This window comes from Eleginops maclovinus, chromosome 1, assembly GCF_036324505.1.
Source record: "Eleginops maclovinus isolate JMC-PN-2008 ecotype Puerto Natales chromosome 1, JC_Emac_rtc_rv5, whole genome shotgun sequence".
NCBI classification, from domain to species: domain Eukaryota; kingdom Metazoa; phylum Chordata; class Actinopteri; order Perciformes; family Eleginopidae; genus Eleginops; species Eleginops maclovinus.
In genome coordinates this window covers 21,380,537-21,407,119 of record NC_086349.1, presented here as the reverse complement: position 1 = coordinate 21,407,119, position 26,583 = coordinate 21,380,537, and the positions used below count along the sequence as shown (strand labels likewise).

Genomic DNA, 26,583 nt, shown 5'->3' with positions numbered 1-26,583 from the left:
AACCACAGGTATCAATCCGTTCGGGGTCCATTTGTGGTGCAGAGTGCTTTCCACAAAAGGTTGCATGAGACACTCTGACCTTGTCAAGGGGGTTAGATTGAGATTTCTGCTGAATCCCTTCAAGACTGCAGGGATATGGCATTTCTCTCACTGATTTCATCCTGAAGTATGAATCTTTAACTGTAGCAGTCACCTGATACGACAAAAAACAACGCATATCAATTGTCCTGTCCTTGTAATAATAAGGGTTTGCATTTCTGTGTCCAGTCTTCCAACTAATGTTTGGTATTTGGCAGCAGCAAAAAACTATTTACACAATCCACATCAAGCACAAACGTATGCCAGTGGTATCTGGTGTGTGCATCACTGACGTATAACATATGGCCGCCACAGGAACATGACCAAATTATGATGTTCATGCCATTCAGGTGGTAATGTAAACATCTGGAGGGCATTTGTGATCTCATCTCAGGAGATGAATACCGGCATCAGAGGAAGACTGACTGGCAAGTTCAATTACAGGAACAACCACAATTTTGGTGTTGTCATGTGATGTGGTGGAGGCAACATGACTTCAATGCGCCATGTCAACCGTATGAGATGAGGACACACTAAAAGGCAATGAAAATGATTGAATGTACGTCTGGAGAAAAATATGTTCTCCGTTTTTCAAAATCCCTCAAAGCAATGTTATTTCCCCTCCTTTATTTTTCTCATAGCTGACTTAAAGACATGCAAATGCACATTCCACTTGGCTTACATGCATTTTTGATTATTACCATAGTCCCGGGCACTTAACCTAGATAACCGCTGATGGCTGATGACATTTCCAAAAGGTGGGAAAAGCCACCTATTGTATCAGTGTTTTTTTCCATCACCTGGATGCCGTGAGAGAGCTGGTTTTACAGACACAAACCTCAGGGGGCTCAGAGGCAGTTACTGGAACGGTGAAGCCCAGAGCCAGAAGGCAACAGCATCTGCTCTCTCTGGAGACTGTCATCAGCAGTTTGGGCTAGAAGAATGGCTACTTATGTTGAAATGCTAGCTCCATTTTTTCCTGCCTGACACTGCAATACTGTATTCCTTTTTGTTAATTTGAAATTTGTCATAATGCGCATGCAATGACATTTGGCTTAACGGTGGGATCAAATAGCGTAGCTCTCAGTAAATGTCAATCTGAAGCCGGAAATAATGTAAGAGAAGACATTTCGTGTTTTAAATGATATGCTTTAAAGACAGAGAGGCATGTGTTACATTGGCAAACTGTTTCATTGTGCTTCTTTCACCTGAGTTTTCTCATATCACACCTCAGCTGTAGAAGGGTTTATGTCTGGAAAATTAATGAGTTGTTTGGCCTGAGAGAAATGTGCCTCATTCTTATCCACGGCAAAGATATAATGGAAAAGATTAATATCCTTAAAAGAATCTATTAAATGTTAAGATCAACTGATGTAAAAGGTGAGACATTTCCATTATACATGAGGGGCTCAGCGAATTGAAAATCATCCCGCTCAAGACTTCAGCTATTTTAATAGCAGTTTCGGCTGATTCTACCCTCTAAGACATTAATACTCTTCTGAATTAGATTCAAAAGGCCAGTTTCTCACACTGCCTTCTATAAAGATAATCTTATTTCTTACTTGGCTGAACTTGAGGGTTGGCTCTTGCTGATAAAGTAGACACCAACCATTTCCCATTGACCTTTCCAGAAAGGAGCAGAGAATGCTTCCGAAAACAAAAACACTCAATGAAAATGCAAATGAATCACTTGAAAGGGATCCCTCACGGTCTCACTGTTAGTAATTTCCTGGCAGTGATTTATTGATCCCAGAGAAGAGATATTCGAGTTGTTAAACCAACAGCAAGATATTATCTTCTCCTTTTGTTGAATCTTTGAAACTGTTTTCACACCACTTGTCACAGCTGCCAGCAAACAGCTTTTATTAACGGGAGGTGCATGTGAGGATGTCTAAAATTGTAGCAGGAGTGCCTGAAGAAATATATGACTTTTATCTACAACAACTCCCCCTTCCTCTTTTCTTGTTCAAAAGGCATTGTGTGATGATGCATGACATGATCTACAGTATGGCATGTTCTTTATTCCCCATGTCTAATACAAACCGGCCTCCTGGGAATGTTGTTATTGTAATCAACATTAATATCATCGTAAATGTCAGATGTTTTTTTAAGGGCAGCTAAACCTTTATAATTCCTCTTATTTCAAGGGTAGGCAGAGCTGAGGGGGGAGTGAAATAGAAAACTGCTTCATAGTTTTTCTTGAGACATCTCCTGCTCTCCCTCCCTGAGCAAAACACAACGATTTATTGACATTTTTACTCTGCTTAGCCACCCTCGGCTTAAAGTAGCAACCAACACCTTATCTTGCGGGCATGCTATTTGGAAAGGAAATTTGACATGGAATCAGACAGGCGTTAAGAGTAGACCCATATTGCTGCCATTATTTGTAAAATACATGACATACTGTTGTCTTCCTGCAGATGTTAGAAAAAGCTCGATGCTTTGGATATGTCCCTGAGAATCTCATCACTGTAGGTATGTAACATTCAGGCCAGAAGCCTTTGGGAGCTTATGGGCTGTCTGTTTCCTGGCCATATATGTACTGACCATTTTTAGATTCAGGAGACAACTCTTGTGAACATTCTTTAGAAAAAAACGTCCTCCCTGTCTCAGGGTTACCTTTCAGAGAGCAGCCGTCAGAACCTCTCAGGGAGGAGTCCCTTGAATCAGCAGTGCATGAACCTCCTTTAGACAGAAACTGGTGGTCTGCAGGTCAGAAAAAAAGTCAGTTTGATTGGCTTGTTGCACTGCGGGAATGATAGATATAGATTGTCATTTGTGTGTTTTTTTCAGAATGTCAATAATCACACAATTAAGTTTGTGTTTTTATAAGCAAGTAAAGCTGCAACATCCAATAACTTAGTCGCTCAACAGGAAAATGATCTCGTCATATTTGAATAATCCAAATGAATCCAAAGTAATTACTAACGCAAACATAGAGATTTCCTGCTTTTTCCTGTTATGCATCATATAAAACTGAATATCTTTGGGGCTTGGACTGACGAAACAAGAAATTTAAACATGGATGGATTACTGAACTGGCCTACCATACACAGGCCCAGGGCTCCTCCTGGCCTTCAACTACAAAATGTCACTCACAAGAGACACGTAACAACCAGGAAGAGATTAAAACTGACCATAAAGACACATCAAACAACTGCAAGAGACCAAAACAACTTCAAAAGAGACACAAAGATGCTCATAACTTTTAACACGGGCAAAACAACTGCTACGAGAACCAAAATGACTAAAAATAGAAATGAAAAGACCAATAAGAGACACACACAACACAGATCTGTACACGGGTCACTAAAAGACTGCAAAAGAACTATCAAATCTGTCTTGCTCCCAATATAGATGATGGAGCTTTTGCATGCCTATGCAGGGGACCATTGTCTCAAAATCCACCCATGCATTTAAAGACAAAACCTTGGACTTTGAGAAACTGGGATTGTCATTTTCATTCTACCATTTATTTGACATTTTAAAGACCAAACTGAACATTGATTAATGCAAATAAGCCTGCAGACCATTCAATAATGAAAATAATAGTTGCTGCCCTAGAGTTAAGTGAGTCACTGAATCTGACATCTGTGAAAAAAAGAGAATCTCAAATCATGACCATATCTTTAGACGCTGAAGTAAACACACTCTAAAAGGTCAGTGCTGTAAAGTTTACTTGTTGTAGTTTAAAACATTCATCTGTATGGACATATTGCCCCATCTTCAGAATCTATTTTTCCGACCATAACAACTCAGCAATTTATGCTATTTGGCTTCCTCCTGTATGTCCCCAATCCCCCTGCCAAAGCCTGAGACAGTAATGCCGTGTTGTAGTGTGCCTGCGTCTCGAGCAGTTTCTTGCTGTTCCTCTCTCTCTGGGTATTCTTCACTCCTTCCTGAACTGGGAATGCACCCTGTCTTCCTGAGAAAGCATCAAAATAAAATGTGAAGTCTTTATGCTGTAGAGATGGCAGTGTGAGCTGCAGGCCTTGGGCATGTTCTGCATGCTGGTGATAAAAAAACACACACACAGACACAATGCAAAAGTAGGGCTCACAATGTAGTGAAGGTGGCGATGAAGCCGGATGATTGAGCCGTTTCCTACACATGCAGATTGGCGCTGATTTACTCTAAATAACAGCACTCACATCTTCTATGCTACGATCACCATTACATCTCTATCATACAGGAACTCCTCATCTATAGGTGAAGATTACCTGCAGTTGAATGGACATCATTATTTCAAGTCACTTTCAATTTGCTTTTCTGCTCAGCTTGTTAAAACATGTTCTTTTCTAATATTCTTTTTGTGCACCTTCCTCTAACAACAACAAAGGTAAGCTAAGGACTGTGGCTTCACATCTTGTCCACATTTACCTTGACATATTACATCCTGATTTTGTTGTCAAGTTCCTTGGAATAATTGTTAAACAAAAATATTAAGCATAGTTGTCTTCACGTAGTGCAGAGTACAACAAAAAAAAGAAGAAGAATAAAAGGAAATCTCACCGCAGGAGAAATAGAAACCCATTCTAAATGTAAATAATTGTTAATCGTGTGGTCACAGCGCTGTTAGTGGTGCCAGCTTCCCTGATTTGCATTTGTCAGAAGCATATGATCAGGTGGAGTCCTACCATGCCATCTAATCCAGAGGCAGTCTGGCTTTAAGACATGTGATACAGTCTTTACACACAGCCAGGCTGCACGGGAACATTTGTTTCTTAGTGCTCGCTGAGGGGGGACTCAGCGAGAGCCGCTGCTCAGAGGCTGCCTCTCACTGGAAGGATGCAGACGGGGAAAGAAGAGATTCCACTACAGTTAATTGAGGAGCACTCTGCATGTGCCTATATATGCGAAGGGGCAAATGAATTCAGTGTCAGTGGGAGCAGATCCTCAAGGGGAAGCAGTGATATTTCAAAGGTGGAATTGAAAGAGCTGTGAATCTATTTTCTGACTCCGGCTTGACGGTCATTTCTGAATCACTGGACTGTTGCTATCAAAGTGAGGAGCAGGGAGGCAGAGTCACTGGAGTTCCCTCCTCAAGCTAAATTCAGAGTTATTGGATGGTATCATCATGAGCAGCATTATGGATGGATTTATGTCATTCTGTTGAGATATTTATACACTCTCTGTTGGGTTGCTCAGGTAAGATTTTCTTCTTTTTTTACTCTGGCCAAAAAATGAATCATGTCGTTGTCAAGAGATTGACCCTTTTTGCAGGAAACTGACAAATCATAAATGTTATATATAAATCATTTTTGATTAAAATCTGAAATGTGAAATATGCACACAATTTTCTGTAGCTAATTGGTGAAATTTAAAATGGAATAATTTAGATTTTAAGAGACTCGCAATTTAATTTAAGGTGTTCGATCATCCATTTAGCTATTTTCAGAAATATTTGAAAGGTAATTAAAAGTACATTGAACATGTAAAACGGTTTTAAAAGTATTCTGCAAACAGGAGTTTAATCTGGAGAGCTTTTATGACCTTAACAGTAATTAGCGAGGCTGTATTATTGGTCTTCAAAAGGCTTGATAAGTTTTTCGTTTACCTGGAAAAATTCAACATGATGTTAAGATCATATCCTGAAGAAATGAATGTTATAAATACGTTATGATATGAAGGACAGCTTTTAAAAAAAGATGATAAATAGTTGTGCTGATGTGAATGAATGGGAAATGATTTCAGGGCTGAAACACTTATTTTCTCCTTCATAGACTTCCATCACAGCCACCCTTCTCCTATGACCACAAGCATCCCTCACTGTTCAGTTTTTTTTTCTTCTTTTCTAAACGGCATGGTGAAACATTACAAGGCTTTTGATTCCCATTACCGCTGTGTCACTGTCACATTATTCTGACAGTTACAGAAAAGCCTCGGCAGACAGATGCTCGCAAAATCTTATCTTTCTTTAAGTTTGATTTAGGTTTTCAGGCAGGAGCACAGCTCAGGAGTTAAAGGGAGTCAGCCTGTCAGGGGAAATCTCTGCTGCATGGGGAAAAAACTCCCCAAGGATCACTCCACATTTGCAGCGTGGTGGCTCCGGGACAAGACAGGGCAAACTAGGAAGACGAAACAGTGTAGAAGTCATACTTATATAATCATGCAAATTATAAATTCCGATGACTAAAAGTCTCCGCTATGGCCAATTATAGACAGAAGTTTACTGTGCCACATTACGAAATGTATTCATTTATTTTATAAGTGTAGAAGTGTGTGTGTGGGGGGGGGGGGTCATAAGTTGAGAACATGATGTATTCTGTTTGACTCAATCCTTAGCAGATGTGTCCTGTCATGTCCTGGCTGCTTTGCCTGTGCCTCTGGCTCAGTGTGACTGCCATTCAGCTGTGTCAGGCCACTTTCTACGACACCATCCAAACGCACCATGGGACGCGGCCTGGTCGAACCACAATCCACATGATCGGTGAGTCCTCTGGGGCTCCTCCCCCCCTTTCTCTAGGTACTACAGGACTCTTAAGGCATCAAAATGAAAAGCAAATATTTATTTTGTGTCGTCATTTCAGTTTCTGCCATCGCCCCTTGAGTACTGTTATGGTGCTGTAGCATCCTGGGTGTGGTTGCTCATGTGTTTAATTAGATTGTCACAAGCTCGGAGAAAATAACAACACTTTATTTTGCTGTGGGTTTTCATTTGTTACTTTCATTTTGATAGATTAGCTGTTAAGCTTAGACAAACAACCAATTATTTAGCAAGCACATTTTACAGTGGCTGTTTTTCATTAAGATGTGGCCCTGATAGCATGATTTCTGTTCTGAAGATCACAAAGATAGACAATAATTGCCTTTGCGCTTTCATTCTTGAGCTATTACCGTTGATATTCATGCTACACTGCTCCTTCTCAATTTGATCTGTGCGACTGCTGTCCCTGTGAAATTGCTCTGAATAGAATATGACCAAATCATTGCGGTCGAACTTTTGTTTTCATCAGGCGGATGTGTGCCGTGGTTATGGTAAATAATTATGATCTCAGGATTCAACAGAGGAGAGGAAGCCGAAAGCTGTCAGAACTTCAAAGGGAGAAGTAGCTGCATGAGGATGCAGGTTCTTGGTGTCTGTTATTTCCTCTATGCGCCGGTGCACCTCAAGCATATCAGCAAGGGGTCTTCTCAATACTCTCAATATAGTGAGTCAGAAGACTTCCTGTTCCAATACCTTGATTCAGTTTCTCATGTCTGCACACGAGTATTGAGCAGGAAAAAGTACTTAAAAAGAAAAATACAGGCACCATTAATACATCTTCTAGAAAGTGGTCTTATATCACCAAAACAGAAATGGAATTAATATTTGAAATGTGCATTCAGGTTCCTCTTTGGAGAAAATGTGTTCAAAGTGAGTGATTTGTATCCTTCAGGAACCCCTGCCACTAAAAGTGTAAATACCCTGTCATTCGATTTACCATAGTATGGCTACTCCTCACTCCTGGATAAATGAGATGCCAGTTTTATGAGAGGAGGATGGGAAGCCTGTCTGGATTGAGTCTGACACTGGGACATTTGTTCTCTGCTGTGTGCCGTGTGCCTGTTGGATTGGTGGCAGGATTGGGGTTGACGGGTCATGAATTGGTGGCAAGAAGGCCATTGGTTGCAGACCATTGGGCCAATCATTAAAGGCAGCGAAATGCCACAAGTTCACGGTGACTGGTATTACCGGCGGAAATCGAGATTACAGAGGCCGAGGGATCACTTGTGTCCTTGCCAAGAGAAATTTAGATCTATTGGAGGATGTTTTTTAGAAAACCTATTCAATCACCAAGAGTGACTTTGGGAACAGCTAAATTGTGACCTGACGTTCAGACTCTGTCAACACACACAACCTCAGGATAAATTATTAGTTGTAAGTGAAAACACCTGTAGCGTGAAAAGGCATACAAGACAGGAATATTACAGATTTATCAGCGACATTGTGTTGCTCCCTCCCAACGAATCCTCAGCGATTATTTCTTTTGACAGCATTTAAGCAGCGGTTCCACTCGCAGACTGAGATATTGACAGCCGCTTGGCAAAGAATGCGTGTCCATAAGTCCATTAGCTGGATGACCCTTGAGTAGATGCTTGTGTGTGCTCAGTGATTCGGATAAGGCAGCCTGCTTTCCAGCCTACAGCTCTACTTACAGATTGCTGCCTGCCACTCTCTCAGATACACTTATGGCTGTTCCCTGCCTTCCTGGTATAGACTGTGTTGCTCTCTGTGGTATGATTCATAAGGTGCTGCATTTATTTGGTGCAAAGACCGTGAACTGTGCACAAAAGAAAAACAGATTGTGTTTGTCATGCATACATAAAAATGCCAGACGGGAGATGTTCCTTTTGGGGTCATGCGTTTCCCGACCCCTGAACAGGTCCGGGGGAAATCGCAGGAAGAGAATTCTCATTGTTTAGCACAATGTTTTAGACAAAATAAAACCTACTACTTGAATACATTTAATCCAGCTATTGAAAACATGCTCTTCAGCTGTGACAAATCACACTTTTTTACAGGAGTACTGTCTCAGCTTTATGATAGTTAGCTAAGACTGAGATATATGCTCACTGCAGAGAGAACAAAGGTGTACTGGATGTATTTTGCAGCAGTCTTTTCTATCCTGAGGAAGAAATTGTGCCATTGGTGACGCAGTGCTTCATGCGCAGGTGATAACAGAGAACATGGAAAAAAGTACATTGAAGCTACCTAAGGTGGCCTTGCTCCCTCGAGGACTCACTCCCACCAACAGTCGGCTTTGCGAAATCAACCTGTTTACAACAGAGAGGTCATCGATAATCTTTTACTTAGCAGTTGCTGTAAAAGTGTAGCTGCGAGTGAACCAGCATGATATAACATATGCAGAGCAGCAGAAGGGGGGATACAAGCAGAAGTAACTCACTTGTAAGTATCCACTGCATATTATAATTTATTCAGACTTAAGTGATAAATACTTAACTGTATGATATCCATTTCACTGTCTTCCTCCCGCCTCACACTGTTACCTTCTCTAATAGTCCTGTATAGCACCCATAGCCCCTCCCCCGCCCCCCTGTCAGCCACTCTTAAAGTTGTACCATTTTCAACATGGGTGTAATATAATATTAACCAACTTAAATATCAGTTCTCTTCTAGAATAAGGAGTGCTCCTAGTTGAATTTCTTTCCAGAGTGAGAATACCATTTAAATCCCATGTCTCCCTTTCAGGAGCTTTAATGAGGAGTAGAGGACAGGGCTTTTTTTTCCTTCAGTGCGCTGCAACAAAAGAAACCACTCGCTGGTAAAGCTCACAATGAAACAAACATGAAAAATGGATTTTCAGCTGTCACAAACAAAAGGGTGTATCCTCTATGCACTGTTTTAGACACTGACAATATAATAGCCTTATATAATGCATCCTGGAGGCACATTATTTTTGACATACATCTTCCTTCACCCCTCCCCTAGTCCTCCTCTCAACCATGCTCGCACTAGCGTCATTGCTGCTCCGCTGCAGTGCCAATGGGAAGTGGCGTGCAGCCTCCACCCGAGGCCTCTCCACATCTGCAGCTCCAAGAAATACTCTAAACTTCCTCTATAGTCTTAAAAGTGAATTTGCTTTGCTTTGTATTCTCTGAAGTAAAGGGAGGCGAAGCTTAATTACTTTGCCAGCACATCGTATATTTGACCAGAAATAAACTATTCTTGTCGTTTCCTTGGTTAGCCCTGAAAGAAAAATAAATTCTTAAGTAAATGAATCTGAGGACAATCAGTGCCCTAATTATTGCTGTATGCTCACGGCTACAAATAGGTTTTACATATTTCAGTATTTCCCATTTATTTCCTCTTTTAAGCTATGAATTATTCAGCAGCGAGAGCTCCTCCAAGCTTGTGGATATTTGTTTAAACAGCATGTTTAATTGAAGTCTTTCAGCCAATTCTGTGCAGGGGCTATGGCTTGTGGTCACAACACTTATATGCGAAATGAATTTCTGTGGCCCATAGCTCAATTAATCAGCCAGCTTCTGTCTTAAGACTACCAGCTGTTTCTTGTCTTAGCCAGAATCCCCCAGCATTAATAAAATGGGAGTTAGCCACAGACAGAGTTCACAGCTTGTATCACAGCCAGGCAATCACAGGGGGAACAATTATCTAAAATATCCATTATACATGAGTGTTGGATTTTTGCCAATTACCAATACAGTGGATGTTTTGAGTGCCACTTTTTCATTCGCTGGTAGATTTTGAGAGTTTGGTCAGTTTTGCCTCTTGGACTATTGGAAAGATTTGTTTATTTATTACATAACACTTGTAATAAAAAACTTTTGTCCCAATGTTAGTAATCAACGTGTGATATGTATTGGTTAAAATGTGCATAAATTCCCCTGTAGTATTTCACTTTATAGGGGCCCCAATAGGCTTTCGGTTTCTTTTGTTCCATGAAGTGTAGATTTGTGATCCTCCCCCGCTTTAAAAATGCCTTGAATAGACTCAGTTGTTTAGATCTGTTACATAATGACACCCCTATATGTAACACTCTATTGGCTAGCGATCCATGTGATGGGCTAAGGGGCGGTACATCTCTAAGTGGTTGACCAATCACAACAGAGCTGGCCAGCTAACCAATCAGAGCAGACTGGGCTCTGGTTTCAGACACAGGGTGAAAAGAGGTGATGCAGCACAGGAAGTATGAGAAAAATAAAGAGCTTTTAGAATATTAAAGCATGTTATCATGGCACAGATGAGACAAAATACAAATTTGAACTTGGAAATTTGTATATTAGGGCCCTTTAATCCCAATAGAGCTACAAATTAAAATCAGATTTCTTTTAAACCAAACATACTTTTAATAATAGTAAAAATGAAAAGCATTCTTTTCCCTATTCCCTTACAGTAAATCTCATAATGAATAATATGTTTCAATACATATCTATAAAATCAGTTTTCCAGAAATGAGCAATCTCATCTTTATTAGCACTATGTCTATATGTGTTACTCTCCACTACTGCTAGTCATTCTGTAATTATTTGCATAACATGAAAGACTGAGCTACTTTCTTCACCAAATGTTCCCAAAAGCTGATGGGAAATAAAATGTTACAACCCAAATGTATGTTAACATTTTCATTTATGTTAGCGCACTGCTACCATGAATTGCACCCTCTGGCCAAAATAAATGATCATCACACACATAAAGCTGAGCCTGTAGCTAAAATATGTTTGCTTTATTAACAGCCGAAGACATTTTCCCTCAGAATGACATTATTGGTTAATCATTTCAAACCACTTTGTTCCGGGTGGAAGAAGCAGAGTATCCTCTTGGGGTCATTAGTGTGATTTTAATTCCCCTTGTTTTGTTTAGTGGCAGTTTTTTCTAAATATGCAGTAGTGACAGTTCAAATAGCTGAAGGATAGTTGACTCTGAAAACCCTGAGACCTGATAAAAGCATTCAGCGTGCTTTAATCCCCAAATAGTCCCAAAACAGCCCAGTTATTACACATACCATTATTTTGTGCAAACTGAAAAATAAATAATTGCTTTAGCTCGTATTACACAGTATTTCTGAAAGTTATAGAGCCTGTAGAACAGTATGAACTATCTGCTGCTGAAAATAAATGACTGGCTTCTTAACACAGTTTATGCATTACATTAATTGTTCATGTTGATGAAAGTGTAACGATGACGTTGGGGTAATTAGTGTTAAAATTTCAATACTGTGAATTGTGTCTCTGCATTAGACCAGGGGCGGGTTGAGAAACTATTGAATGAGGGCTTAGATTTAAAGAAGTTTTGTAAAATGAGTAAACAAATATGTTAAGACTCACATTTGAAGCCCTGAATGTGGGTGATAATAAACTATACATTAATAATAGTTACATTGTCTATTCATAGTCAAACATTAATGCCAAACAAAAAATCCTTTGAGATGTAATATTGACAAAAGCGGCTTTTTCTAAATCCAAATTGATCCTGTTGTGTATTTTATATTTTCTGGATATCTCAAGAAAGAGGCTGGAGACAAATTCAGGCTAAAGAAATATTATTAAAGGTGCCATAGAAAGCATCTGTCTGGTATTTGAAATTGTTCTCTGATGTCTACAAAGAAGGTATACAACTTTGGTTGATCCAAAAAATGTCCAGATGCAGTTTTACAGGCCCATTTACAGCCCTATGATTTGGTCCTAGAAAGAAACAAGCTGAATTGCCTTATTTGGGGGCTCATTTAAATAATGATGACGAGCTCTGCTCTGATTGGCTGGTTTACAAGGAGCAATCCATGGCTGCCTCAGAGCACACAGCAAGTAAGTGAAGTTTGCGAAACTGTGAGAGATGAGCCATGGAGGCTATTGGCATCCAACCTTACATGTTTGAGCCTTTATCGGAGGAGGAAACCGAGGAATTTGAAGAACAGCCAGTTGGTCGGAGATTGGACAGCAACATTATGGAGTGGTAAGTGTTAGCGTTAGTGTTTCCAGCAGCTGGTGTATGCAACTGTTGGGGCTGGACTACCGTGTGGGACGTAACACACAGGGATTGTTGTAGTTCGCCCGTTTTACCGCTGTGATATGCATATTCATGATTTGCATGTGAAGGAGGAAACAATGGTGTTTAAGGTTCACGGTATTTCAGTTCAATGTACCGAACTCTCCTTATTCAACTATGCCAAGGTAAATACAGTTTTCCATTCTATGGCACCTTTAAAGAACCGGCTCTCGATGCAGACATGTTAAACAAGGCGTCTTTGAGATGAACAGCCTCATACCGTACACTCTTTGTTTACTTTGGGGTTTCTGTGCGCCTCCATTTAATGTTTTTATGCTAATTTTGGGTCCCTTACTTTAAACTACGGGTCTAAGGGTCCTGAGCCCAGTAGGGCTGTTTGGTAACCCTTATATCCACAGTACCAAAACTTTGTTTAAGTGTTCATACAGTGTGAAAGAGGCCGTCACGGATGGCACACCAATTTTACAGCTTTATTTGCATTTCATTAAGCAGATTTTTTTATCCAAAGTCACTTGCAATGAGTGCAATCATCTGTGAGGATACACATTCAGAAGAATCCCGCAAGTACTTAAGCTTTAAATATGCCTAATGCTCAAATTATAGTCAATGCATACCTGCAGTATTTTTTTGAAAAGCTTGTTGTACAAAGAAATACGCTAGAAGTCTTACTGGCATCTGCAGTGTGTGTTACTGTATAGCCAATCGAATACTCAAAGATAAACGCATGCTTGTGTCTTTTCGAAACCTACTTTCCTTGAACTCCATGAATAACACCATGAGGCCAAAGAAAGATGAGAAGAATATTTTTTTTAAAGGAAAATACAACTATAGTTCCAAGAGAAACCAACGGCACTCACACAGGGCAACGTAATTATGCGAGTGCAAATATTATTGATGTTTAAATAATGTTATTGCAAAGAGTTGTGGGACGGCAATCTCTACTCTCCTTTCGTAAAGGATGGACAAGTGTACCTTATGCTAGAGGAGATAAGAGACGAAGCATTGAAGCACCAAGGAGAATTCGAGCAGCTCTTATCATGGCTGCCACTTGGATACTCCCGGGTCATTTCACTCAGTTAGGAACCTTCCTAAGCAAAAGAAGACTATTTGAGCGCGTTCAATGACAAGAGGGTGAAAACCACTAATCTGAATCACTTTACAGCACCATACGTGGACTGTGTATATTTGCCCTATGTGGAGTCACAGCGATAAACCCATCGAGTTACTGGATAACAGACTGCAGTAAATGCTGTTTCCTACACAATGCGAACACTTCACATTTCTCTTGATTAATAACAGAAAAAAAACAATCCAACCTTTTCTATCTCAGAATGAGCCCTGACAATGGAGAGGAGCCCACCGTCACCATACTTCACAGTAATTGCTGATGTCAGTGGTTACACAAGCCTCTGCGGGTTCATGTGTGAGCACTGCTCCTCTTTAATTCAACATTTTCCCCCATGAAACAAAAACTACTGTTAAACCAATGATAGCGTTGTGTCCCCACTGTAAATATTCTATCAGACAGCTCATGTCTAATGTACTCTGAGGCTTGTTCTTGCAAATATGCTTTCTGAAATGGTAAAAGGTTGCTGCCTCCTTTTCTTGGAGAGACAAAACAAGGTTGTCCTCATTCTCAGCCTTCTGTTTTTCCCTTTGTCTAGGATATTTAAGGTGTGGCAGCTCTTCAGACAACACTCAGGGTTTTTGTCACTTCAATGTTGGCCATTGATGGCGAGATTTAGATACAAGCGTGTGACATACCTATACCATACCTAATTGTGAGATATATATATTTTTTAATCTATCTAAAACTAGGTCTGTCAATTCTGAGCTATTTCATGTGACTAATACCCAACCATCCCCAAATGGCAACAGCGTGAAGAAAAGGCACTTCTTTGAACTCATCCTCTGCATTGGTAAAAATGTGACCCAATTTCCTTATTTCTGATTTTCCTCAATGAAATAAATACTTCTTGCAGAAAGGGAATTGCTTTAGATATCATTTCATATGGCATTGCATTTGTGGTTCTACCAGCCCATTTTAAATGCTTGGCAGGAAAATGAAATTCATTATCACTACTTAGACCTCATTAAACTGAAAAGAAGCATCTCAACTTACTAATTGGTTCCAGGGGGGGAGGGGAGAAATCGGCAAAGTAATTAATATTGGGTTTATCAGGCTCTATTGCAGGATTTTCCCCTGCAATCACATCTCCTTTGTGTGCCATATGTCTTGTGGCGTATTTACACTACAGATCGAATTACCTTTCAAGGTGAGATTGGAGTAATGGGGGTCAAATATGGGAACATATCATTTGTCTAAATATGAAGATGAAATAACTTAATGAAATCAATTTAAAGAAATAAATAATGCATTTGACCGAGGCTTGGATAAGTTCCCATTACAATCAGATACCATTTTGTGTAATTTGATTCAGTAATTCACATAAATCTGAACGTTTTAAAACGTGCTGTAAATATTACACCATAAAGCAACACATGTTCTAAATACCTTCCTTAACAGCAGGAAGGTGTGATTAAATGTTAAACATGTGACACTATCTGCTTGGTGGCATCACACTGATTAAATAAAAACCTTCCCTTTATCAGTTTGCAGGTGTTTCATTATCGTCACCGTCGACCCTTTGGAGAAAATCATACAGCACGGAAGGTCGTTTAGCCTTTGTATTATGCATTATGACACGGTTTAGATGTTGAAAAAACATTGGCTCCCTGTGTAGGTTGTCTGGCTGGCAGTGAGAAGGCCAGCAGTCACATCAGAGGCTAGCAGCTGTTCTCTAAAGGCTCTCTAACTCCAACTCTATCTTCATTTCCTTTTCTTCTTTCTGAATGTAACTCTTTCATCAGCACAGGCGATCTAAAAATATGACATACCAGTTCTGGAAGTTTGCCAGTCGGAGAAAAGGGCTAAAATGAAAGGACAGGAACAGCTTGACATTTAAAAATGAATGACATCACACTGACAGAAGACATGATTTTACATTGTTATTTCCCCAAAACTCAGAAAACGTGCTTGAAGAAGATCATATAGTGGCTTTTTTTATATGTTTAATGGACATGAAAGCTGCTGTGTGATTGCCGTTGTACAATAAACCACTGTCATTCTTTTAAATCTCCAACATAAAACCCAAATAACCATGGACGTTTTACATGTGCAGATCCTACTAGTTGAGAGTCAGAAAAGCCTTTAATGCCTTTAATCAGGATCAGATTTTCAGAGTTCTGGGCCTGTGTTGTGTGTGGAAACAGACACACGACAGCCTTTGAGGCATACATGCATATGCAAAAACAAATCCTCACTACTCGCCGCTTCCTCTGTTCCATGCAGTTTTCAGGCATCTTAAAACAACACGAGCGCTGCTCTGCGAGTAGTCATTTTGCATTTCAATAAAGTATCACCAATCTTTGGCCCACTGCACAAGACCAATCTTGCAGCTCCCTTGTGTGACATGCTGTCAAAACCACCACCCATATTTGAAGATGTTCTCCTTTTATTTGTCATGGACAGTGATTTTTTTTAAGAGTAGTTTTCTATGCTTTGTAAAATTGTTTTGGATTTTTCTATCCGTCAAGCACATACTCTTGCTCCAACAAATACACACGCACAAGCAAGGCAAAGCACGTCCAATAAAGCAAGAAATCTAATTTCTCAAGTATAAATATCTTCACGAGTTGACACCTTAGCTATTTCCCAAAAGCTGTTAATTCTCAAAACATTTCAAGTTTGCTCAAGCGTTTTGCAATCATTTACAATAACACACAACTTCTCTGTCAGCCCTGAAACAAATTTGCCTTGCAGTTTGTCGGGCAATATGTCACTCACTTTCACCGCAGTATTTACTTCTGGAATAACAACAGTACTACGGGGTCTTCAGATGTTTTCAGAGAAAGTAGAGGAAAAAAAGTAATTCAATTTGACACCATGCAGTCACATGTTTTGTACCTCTCACTGTCTCCCATCTGCATTAATTTGACATCCTCTAATCTGGCTCTCCCTTTTCCTGTCAGCGACACAACTGCTGTATCCTGCTGGGTTGGATGTCTGCAGAGAGCATGCACAGAAAAAGTGGAGCCTATTATGGGTCACCTTGGATGCATTTTCCATTAAAAAGGTGACAGGCATGCTGTTTTAAAGCACGTACTGCTGTGGTTTGAAAATTAGAGCCTGCTGTTGCTTGTAAATGACTTTTTAGATACAAAATAATTTACCGCAGGTTATAAAGAGCACCAGTATTCAGATGTCACAGAGTTCATCGGTTATACCATCACGTGGGACTTGAGTGTGTCTTTGCGAGCGTGCACATCGAGTACAGGATGTGCAAATAGTGCCACTGGCTGCCAATCACTGGGATCCAAAGCCCAAGAGAGACAGGTTACCTTCTAAATTGAGTCCCTTAGGCTTTCCATTTCGTTTGTATATCGAGCGCAACAGTGACTACTCTCTCTGCTATCCTTTCTGTCATTTGCTACATTTAATAAGCACATATTTCACTTGGATTTTAAGGTGTTACCCAAATGATGGATGCTCAGAATCCCTCTATAAATTGCACAAATAGTATGTTTCATTTACACATCGTGTTGCACGCCTGGGACAGAGGGCAGAAGAGAGTTTGCCTTTTCAGACGGTACACTTGCTCTCAGAGTCTCCGGAGACAACCACACAATCTGGGCTCATTACAGCAGACAGCGAGTCATTGCATACTTATTGCATGCTGACATTTCTATTGAGATGGACTGACCATTTTCCTCTGTGCAATGGCTGTTACATCACGTTTGAAGAGTCATTTACTGGTCCCACATGAACTCGGCTCACATTCATTAGGCAGGCAGAACCGCATATTCGCTGAAATTCTGAATTGGTGCTACGCGTTCATGTCATGCATGGTTTGACAGCATTTCCCTTCATTCTGTGGTTGCTGTCCATAACTCATCCGATTTTGATGCAGTGTTGTTGGCTTCCAGCGTGAGTCATTGTGCCAGAGACGGTCGACTCAACGGCACTCGGTCTCCACCCAGCAGCTGAGGGACTACTGATGCCAGGTGTTGTCATTTGTATCGATAATAGCATTACAGTTAAGTGCGCCGACAAATTTCATTGGGAGAGACTTAAACAAAGCCGATCCCTCTGTGAAAAGTTGTGTCGTGTGCCACAGGGTTTGTAAAGGTTTTGCAAAAGCTATTTACATTCTCCCTTTTAGAACAGCAGCTGTCATCACAGTGTAACATCTTTATTTGCAGACAGGAAATAAGTCACTTAATGATAGGTAAAGAATAAAATAGAGGGCCCAGACAGACAGGAAAATGGGGACAAGATGAGAGGAGAATTAACCTTAATTTAACTTTTCAATATATTAAAGTTTAGGTCACAATATTACATAAGACAAAGCAATGTACATATTTTAAAACAAGTATTAACCTGTGTTGCTAGACAACAAGGACGTTGATTGTCTGCTGTTGAACACTTTCAGTATGTTTTCTAACTCCAGAGAAAAAGCTCCAGAGTTGTTACGGTTAGACATGAGAGTCGGACAGCTTGCTATGGCGTCAGATGATGGGAAAATCATTAGACGGGCTAGTGAGGTAATTTATTCATGCTTGACCTTGGGGAGAGCATTTTAGAAAACAATCTCAACACAAGGTTTATTTGTGGAGTTTCTTTAACTTAAAGCTGACTTCTTCTTCTTCTAAGACTTTATTTACAATTCAAATGATTTAGCTAAAGTTAAATATAAACAGAAGGGATGTAGTCATGAGATCAATCTCACCACTGGGTCTGTTTAGTAGCTTGAGTTTGAAAGTTTCTATCACATGATATTTGTGAGCTGATAGGAGTCTGGACTTGGATGTTAAAATGAATAAGTGAGAGATAGAAATCCTTTCAATTGGGGAATTACAAGTGCCATTACACCTATTTAAATAATACTCTTACAACTAATAAGGACTGCATTAGAATTTAATTAAGTACAAATGTTATTAGATAAATATTGCTGTTGCCTTAAAAAAGGGGCCCTATCATGCTTTCTGGGGTTTATAGAACATTTTTGTATACATGTAAATGGTCTGCTAACGCTAAAATCCCAAAGTTTCTCACCCCAACCACCACCTCTTTCCTGAAACGCCTCCATTTGACTCATTGTAACACTCTCACTTCTATTGGCTAGCGCTCCAACACATTGTATGTGATATGCTAAGGGGCGGGACAACTCTAAGCGGGTGATTAATCACAACAGAGCCGGCCAGCTAACCAGCAAGAGCAAACTGGGTTCTAATTGTCTAAAAAGTCAGTCCTAAACTTACACGGCTGCAGCTACAACATGTAGGCTAGCTTATGGTGGGATTGTTCTCTTAACTACTTCATTACTTATACTCTATAGAATATCTGTTGTGCATTATGATATGAATTGAGATGACACATTTCTTTTAAGTTAAAGTAGAAATATATCAAATAAACCTTGTACCTTCAGGGCCGTCTTCATGGTCAAGAATGAATGACTTGTATTGAAGTCAATAATCTTCACATCACCTGATGCAATAGCAAGCTGTCAGACACTCAGTCAGTCTGGGTCCTCTTTTCTATTCTCTTCAATACTTTGCCTTTTATAAAGTGTATAGCTGTGGAGACATTGGAAGAACTTGGTATTTAGGGGGAGGCGGTGAATCATATGAAAGTCGTGATTTAATTGCATAATGGGAAATGTAAGATCCAGTGTTATATTAGTTTGAATCACATTAGAAATGCCACAATCATGTATCTCTTTCCACCACCAAGGGAATTAAATATGGCAGAAAACAAATGAACCAAACCGTGTAATTTGTTCATGTATTCCAGTATTTCTTCAAAGAACATGCAATTGGAGCCACTTTACAATTCAAATTAAATTCAATTTATCCAAATGTTAAGATGACACTATTCATATTAATTCATAGAAAATAGGATATGACATTTGTAGGAAATTCATTCATTCTTCCAATTCATGAAAAGACCCACATGGTCAAGGAACAAGTCAATTCTAATCTGAGTCAAGGTGAGTGGAGAAGAAGCCAAGCAGAGACGTGTGGACCCAGGGCTGCAAAACTAAATACATCAAGTTTGTGGAGGAGGATTTTTTCCCCACAGCCAGAACAAACAAAACAAAAAGATCTCAGCAGAGAAAATAAATCAACATAGGAAATAAACACCTGGAAAAAATCCACCGATATCACCACAGAGCTTCTGTCTCATGCAGCACAAAGTTATGACTTTTTTTTAGCCTTTAAAAATGAGATGTGCCCTGTTGGTCGCAGGTTGTACGCGGTCTCCTTTTATCCCCACCTCAGAGTAATAAAGAGGCAGGAGCACAGAGCATGGCAACACAAACAGGGCAGTTCCAGTTGAAACCCCCTGCTCCAGTGTGACCTCTGGCCCCTCTGGATGACAACTTCTGTGTGACCCTTGTTCCCTGTCAATCAAAATGTTGCTAGAGAGAGAACACAAGCGCACACACACACACACACACACACTGAAGCCGTTGTTTGGGAGAATGACTTTGTCACTGATAATGGGGGGGGGAAATGGAAATACAGAAAACAATTATACCCCTGCATGGCTCCAGCCTTTTACCTGATGAGCACGTTCATCTCCACCCATGTTATTCTCCATCGCCCTCTGAAATATTTATAATGCAAAGATGGGGTCTCTGAGCATGAAGCGTGTTGTACTCGCAGGCTGAAACCATGGGTGAACTTGAAGACTGCTCATCCGTGTTGCATTGCTTTTGTTTAAAAATGGTACCCAGTACACCTGCCAGCTGGCAACACCACACTGATTTGCATTTTTATTTGATTTTAATGTATTCTTCGGAGGTGATGATTTTCTAAATATATAGTATCTCGATTCTTTGCTCTGTTTACTAGCAACAAGCAATGCAAGTTAATTCTGTTGCATAGTGTGTTTTTAATAGATCAAAGAGAAATGTAGGGCTGTCTTACGTAATTAAGGAGATGCATTAAGAAGAACAAACCCCTGTGGGCTGTTGTTTTCAAATGATGCCCCACTTCTTCCACTGGTACATCACGATTAACGTTGTGCAGACATGCCCTTTTGTTGAGAGCATCAGACAGCAGGCAACAGTCTCCCAGAACAGAAACGAGATCTGGATATTTTTCATTTAAACCAAAGGCTGTTGATGTTTTCTGTAATAAAGAGCCAGAAGTCATGATAACAGAAGGCTTGGCAATGAGCAGCAAAAAGACATGCTTTCTTAAATATTTCCATCTGCTGTGTAGAAATTTGACTGATAATTACACTTCTTAAAACTGCCTTATCTTATGAACACCTTGAAACTGGTTCTGTTTATTATTCCTTGTCATTTACCTGAGTACTAGCTGATTTACAACAAGCTATCCACTCTTAAGAAACACTGAATCCTACGTGAACTACACTAAAGTTTATTATAATCTGACTCTGATTTCTGTTAACATTTTACAGACATAAGAGAAGATTTTCATAAAATTAAATGTGGTAGGAATGAGAGAATTGCGAGCCCCTGATCTACTTCTATCAAGCAGGTCAAGTGGGGCCCTGTTGGTTAATCCCCACAGGTGCTCAGATGATGGTTCAATTATATCCAGAAACTGACACTCCACTCTCTCTCCCTTTCCCCTCTGAGTGTAAGCCATTTTATGGCTTAGTTTGGCTGGTTTAAAACTGTGTGCTGAACAAATACTGTGTTTTATGAAACATAACAGTCTCCACAATGGCTGTGGTCCAGCAGTGGCTCAGTAAGTAGGGGCTTGGACTGGGAATCGTAGGGTCGCCGGTTCAAGTCCCCGAACAGACTTGGAAAGTGGACTGCTACTTGGAGAGGTCCCAGTTCACCTCCTAGGCCCTGCTGTGGTGCCCTTGAGCAAGGCACCGGACACCTCCAATCCCCCCTCCCCATTGCTCCCCAGGCGCTGCACGATAGCTGCCCACTGCTCCTAGTACTAGGATGGGTTAAATGCAGAGGACTAATTTCACTGTGTGTGCTCTGCTGTGTGCATGTATGTGACTAATAAAGAGGGTTTCATCCTCCGATTCTATCTATCTTCTATCTGTTGTTCTGGCAAAAAAAAAGGCAGTAAATAAACATTGAGTATATATATTTCATTTGTAGATTTATTGGTCAGTTGATTGACGTGAAGATTTTTCGTTTTAGTGCCTCACTCATTTCTTTGTCTTCATATTAGTACTCCTTGGGTTTTGGACTATTAAGCTGCATTTAAATGATACGTGGTTAGCTCTTTTCTCACCGCGGGGTTGGGCGCAGAACCTTGTGGTACAAACCGCTAGTTATTTTTGTTCCATGGTTACTATCCCTGCTAGCTTTCGCTCCTTCGTTCAGCTGTTACCTGATTGGTTGCTCATCAAACAGACAGCGATAAACAAGGTCAAAGATTAAATAATAAGGATCTTGAGCTCAGTGATTATTTCAAGCAATACGCAACATCAAGGTCAGCACTTCCACTTAGTCGAACGGCACCCCTCAACGGTACCAGCAAGTACAATTTCACAGGATTACAACGGAGTGATGCTCTCCATATTGCCAGCTGTGAATGCTTCATAGAATTAGTTATAGAGCCGGAGTTTTACACAAAGCAGTTATTATGCAATTCTGCATTATTTATTATATATATGGCCATTTTAAATGCTTATCAAAAGGAGTGTTAGACTAAAGACTAAATAATGTTACCACTTGGCTTTTTAAATTGATTAAATTACGCAGCGATTTCATGTTTGTTGTTCTAACTAACTGCATGCCGACTTCAAAGAAACTGCTCAACAACAGGAGGGTCCCACAAACCCGAAATATTCAAATGAAGTGAAGCGATATATGAAAATCCGGCCATGAAACATTCCACAAACCCACAGCTCATTGTCAAACATGACTTTGAAATCTCTTGACTGCCAAAATACTGGCTACTTCTCGTCCCTCTCTGCTCTTTCTCTCTACAACCTCCTTGATCTTTTGACGGGTGTAATTGTCGGATGACCCTTTGCTGCAAAACTCTCATATGTGGAGAGTCTGATCGCAGCGGGAGGGGGGTAGGCCAGCGGTGGAGGTGGGTTGAGTCCGTTCAGTCCAGTCCTCTTAGCCTTCAGGGCAGAGTCAGTAGCTCGGTGATAATTGCGTGATGGAGCCACTGTTCATATTCATGATAACCCTGAAGGAGGAGTCTCTCCCTGTGAATAGATGTGGGTTTTTTTCCTGCCTACTCTCACACATCTCTTCATCAACATTCAACAAGCTGCAGGGGTCTAAGTCGCTCGCAGAGTGTAAAGAACAATTATTATTGTTTACAGCAAACTTGTGTACAGTCATACAGTTTCTTTGCTGCTCCGGTTGCAAATAGAGAATTTCCAAATACACCCACGGTAGATTAAGAATGAGAAACAGGCTCTTAAAATAAGAACTTAAAAACATATTTTAAAAGTTATGGGCTTTTATAAAAGTGTTGTACTGCAATGTAAATATAAGTTGATACCCTAAATGTCTTAATTTAAAATCCTCCAAAATTAACAGAAAGAAAAAAAACATACTTAATTTTTTGCAGACTTTCTTAACTTTTTTGTGACGTGATAATATTAACCATTATTTCAATGACACTTTCAGAAAGGTGAAAAGGAAATGTTTGTGCGTGACAACTGCATTCTATAAAGGTTATATGAGTACCTATAGTTTTCCAATTAAATGTAGGCCTGCGGTAACAAATAATATGCCACTTATTTTATAATTAATTAGTCGATTAAAACTGAAAAATGCCAATTTAATTAATAAAAAAGATGATAGTCAGTCCAAACTTCGTTAATATTCAGTGTTCAATGATATACATCTGAGATATATCTTTTGCAATAAATGTGCTAATGTACAAGTATTTCAAAATGGTAGGCGACTGAAGTACTTGACCTCAGACACCATCCTACAATGAGTTTGGCTAAAATTGTCCACCCATCGAGGTGTTTGGATGTTTTCAGAGAGCTCTGTTTGATCATCCTTAGAAATCTAACCTTTTTTTATTATTATTATTATTATTTTTATCAGAGGGGGGCACGTGTGAAGTAGTGGCTGCTCACCGATGCTGTAACAAGAATCGTATTGAGGAGCGGTCACAGACGGTCAAGTGTTCCTGTCTGCCGGGGAAGGTGGCGGGAACCACGAGGAACCGACCTTCATGTGTCGACGGTGAGTATTTTAGCAGACTCAAAAGATATTAGTTTTAATATAATGCTTATGCAAAGTTTGCATCGGAAACTACATTTGCCACATAGCAGGAAAAGAAAGGATTCAATTTGTGTTATTAATTCAACTGAACATGAACTGCATTATACAAAAAGTTAAATCCTGACAGTCAAATCTGCTATGTTTTCTACAGACACACAGATTTGTTGGAATAAAAAAGTCAGCAATGCAATGCCTTGTCCCAGATAAGATTAACATTACCTGGGATAATGTCACAATCAAACTCTGCTGCTGACAGACAGCAGAAGGTATCTGCAGGGGTAAGATTTACTCCAACTGCTGAATGTAGCACACCTCAGGGAGGAGAACAGAAATAAAGAATAACATAAAGCAAAGAGGTGCAGAGAAAAGTGGCTGTTGATTACATATGTTCCTTGTAGATATTTCATGTTTTTTTCACATGCTTTGACAAATGTCTGCAGCCGATCCCTTGTAAGAAATGGATTTGGTGTGCGGGTCTGACACAACTAAAGCACATATTGGCTTTAGGAAAACACCTGCAGCTTTTATCTTAAATCCTTTTGCAAATATTACTTGCTCGATGTCAGCTCTGACACTCTCCTTTCCTCTGTCACACATTGCAAACCATTTACTGTCTACTTACCCTGTATTTAAGGCAATTTTCTCTGCTGACAGCCGAAATGTGGCGTGCATTAAAGTCAAGTCACAGTCACACCTACCGATTCACTCACTCAATGAAAAAACCCTAGTTCCACCCACCGCATTCATTTATAACTGCAATGAATAGGGAACCCACATTGTAAGAGGCAACAAGTTAGCTTTCCTACCGAGTTGTCTGAAGCACATGTGACACATACAGCAAACTTACTTACAGCCGCATTTACCTTGACATTTCATCAACAGACAACTCTGCCTAACAGCGATCCATCTGAGAAGTGCCATTCTGTGCTATCTGGTTTTGCACTCTGTTAAGGTGAAAGGCACCTGCATCACCATTTCTCTTGTCTTTGTTGCCTGTAGCATCCATAGTAATTGGCAAGTGGTGGTGTGAGATGGAGCCTTGCCTGGAGGGGGAGGAATGCAAGACGCTCCCTGACAACTCAGGCTGGATGTGTTACGCCGGCAACAAGATCAAAACCACAAGGGTAAGATAACCTCTCTTGACCGCAGGAAATAAGACCTTATGGCAGAAGAGTGGGCGAGAAATGCACAGCGCTAAGACACTCGCTGTGGCCTCAACAAAGCAGTATACTTATCAGGATTGAATTTCACTGCTGATTGACTTGTTAACAACATATTCTAACCCCTTCATTTCCTCCTGCTTTTTTCTTGTCAGAACACTCAGCCATACACAACATCAACATATTAACAGATTGCAGAAAGGACTCGAGGGAACGCCTTCTGTGGAAAAGTTAATCAGCAGGTCAGCCTCTTTATTCATACTGGGACCTCATAAACTAATTAATTTCTCTTGGATGACTATATTGCTAAGCTTTGTATAAGGTGACACATTTTTGATAATTTCTGTTATATATTCATGACGTTAATATGCCTTTCCTTCTCGTTTCAGCACTGTCACAGGACCAATTATCACAAAGACAATGAACTTATTGTTGCATTAAGAACTGTGAACACTCCTCAGATTTAAGTGTAAAAAGCTGTAGAATACATAAAGCACATCCTGCTCAAGGCTTCTAAAAATACTGACGCTTCGAGATGCCCGCGGGGAACTTCATCGTAACCTTGTAATGAATATATTTTCATCATTTCTTTCAAACTTTGAGATGGAACGTGAATGTCTGTGCATTTGGATTAATATCAGAAGAGCATCTGACGCCCCTCCTCAGATATCAGTAAGACAGATGTTCACTACGGAGCGCCATAATGGAGAGGAATACATCAAAGGACATGGGACGAGCAAGAACAGTAGTCGACAGCCCTCAGGTTTTTCTTTTTTATTGTAAAGGGGAAAAATATTGTACATATTTCTTTGTCCTTTTCTTGTCTACACGAACTTTATGATGGAAAACGATCACTGAGAACCTGAATGCATTCTTGATATTCCCTCTTGTTACCCACAAAACCCAACACCACCCAAGTGTGATGAGTAGAAGGGCGTGATAGTGAGATGAAACAGAGGCATTGTGAGAACATTTTACAAATACAGCTTGTTTGTCTTGATTCTGTACAGTTTATCATTTTGTTTGTATGGTTCTTGTATGCCTTTGATCACCTCTTAAATGGCTTTACTAGTCAAACCTGGTAACATGTCAGCTACCCTGGAAATGATTGATTCACCAAAAATGTGATACCAGTAGGTTGTTTTCGATACTTGAAATGCCTTATTTGTGTCAAATCATTCAAATGATGATATTGTAAATATGAAGCCATTAACTGAGATGTGCTGAAGTTTCATTAAAGTCATTGTTCCTGTAACTTTTCTAAGTGCATCACTGCCACTGGTGCTAAATAATACAAAACTGTGATTACTTCTTGATGCTTAAACAGCCAAAACACTCATTAAAAATTGAGTTTTGACATTTTGGGAACAATTTGGGGTTTTCCCTTTCCTGTAGAGCAGGGGTGTCCAAACTCTTTTCACTGAGGGCCACTTATAGGAAACCATACAATGGGCGGGGCCCCTCACTAGAGATGAGGTATTCTGTCTGATAAGTTAAGTTACAAGTTAGCAAAATCAATCAGATGTAGGTCAATTATGTATCCAATAAATTCAACATTTATTTGAAGTGTTGGAAGCTCATCCCTTAAAACAGGAGCCTCAGATCGCTTAAA

General features: G+C 40.0%; 1 protein-coding gene across 2 annotated transcripts; it reads left to right on the top strand.

The window, feature by feature from the left end:
• The first annotated feature begins 4,821 nt into the window (after positions 1-4,821).
• LOC134868235 (chemokine-like protein TAFA-1) lies at positions 4,822-26,150 on the top strand. Of its 2 annotated transcripts, none has more exons than XM_063889219.1 (6): positions 4,822-5,226; positions 6,367-6,508; positions 23,632-23,772; positions 24,811-24,935; positions 25,127-25,213; positions 25,361-26,150. In XM_063889219.1, the coding sequence occupies exons 2-5, from the start codon at positions 6,367-6,369 to the stop codon at positions 25,157-25,159; spliced, it is 441 nt and encodes a 146-aa protein (XP_063745289.1). In that variant the 5' UTR covers positions 4,822-5,226; the 3' UTR covers positions 25,160-25,213; positions 25,361-26,150. The 2 variants fall into 2 exon arrangements, with proteins under 2 accessions (XP_063745289.1, XP_063745282.1); XM_063889212.1 differs by having other exon boundaries at positions 6,364-6,508.
• The last annotated feature ends 433 nt before the right edge of the window (positions 26,151-26,583 follow it).

Excerpts from the sequence above, each read along its gene's own strand:
- LOC134868235 (XM_063889219.1), top strand. The coding sequence starts at position 6,367 with ATGTGTCCTGTCATGTCCTGGCTGCTTTGCCTGTGCCTCTGGCTCAGT. Across the intron at positions 6,509-23,631 it reads AACCACAATCCACATGATCG|AGGGGGGCACGTGTGAAGTA; the intron begins GTGAGTCCTCTG and ends TATTTTTATCAG. Across the intron at positions 23,773-24,810 it reads CCGACCTTCATGTGTCGACG|CATCCATAGTAATTGGCAAG; the intron begins GTGAGTATTTTA and ends TGTTGCCTGTAG.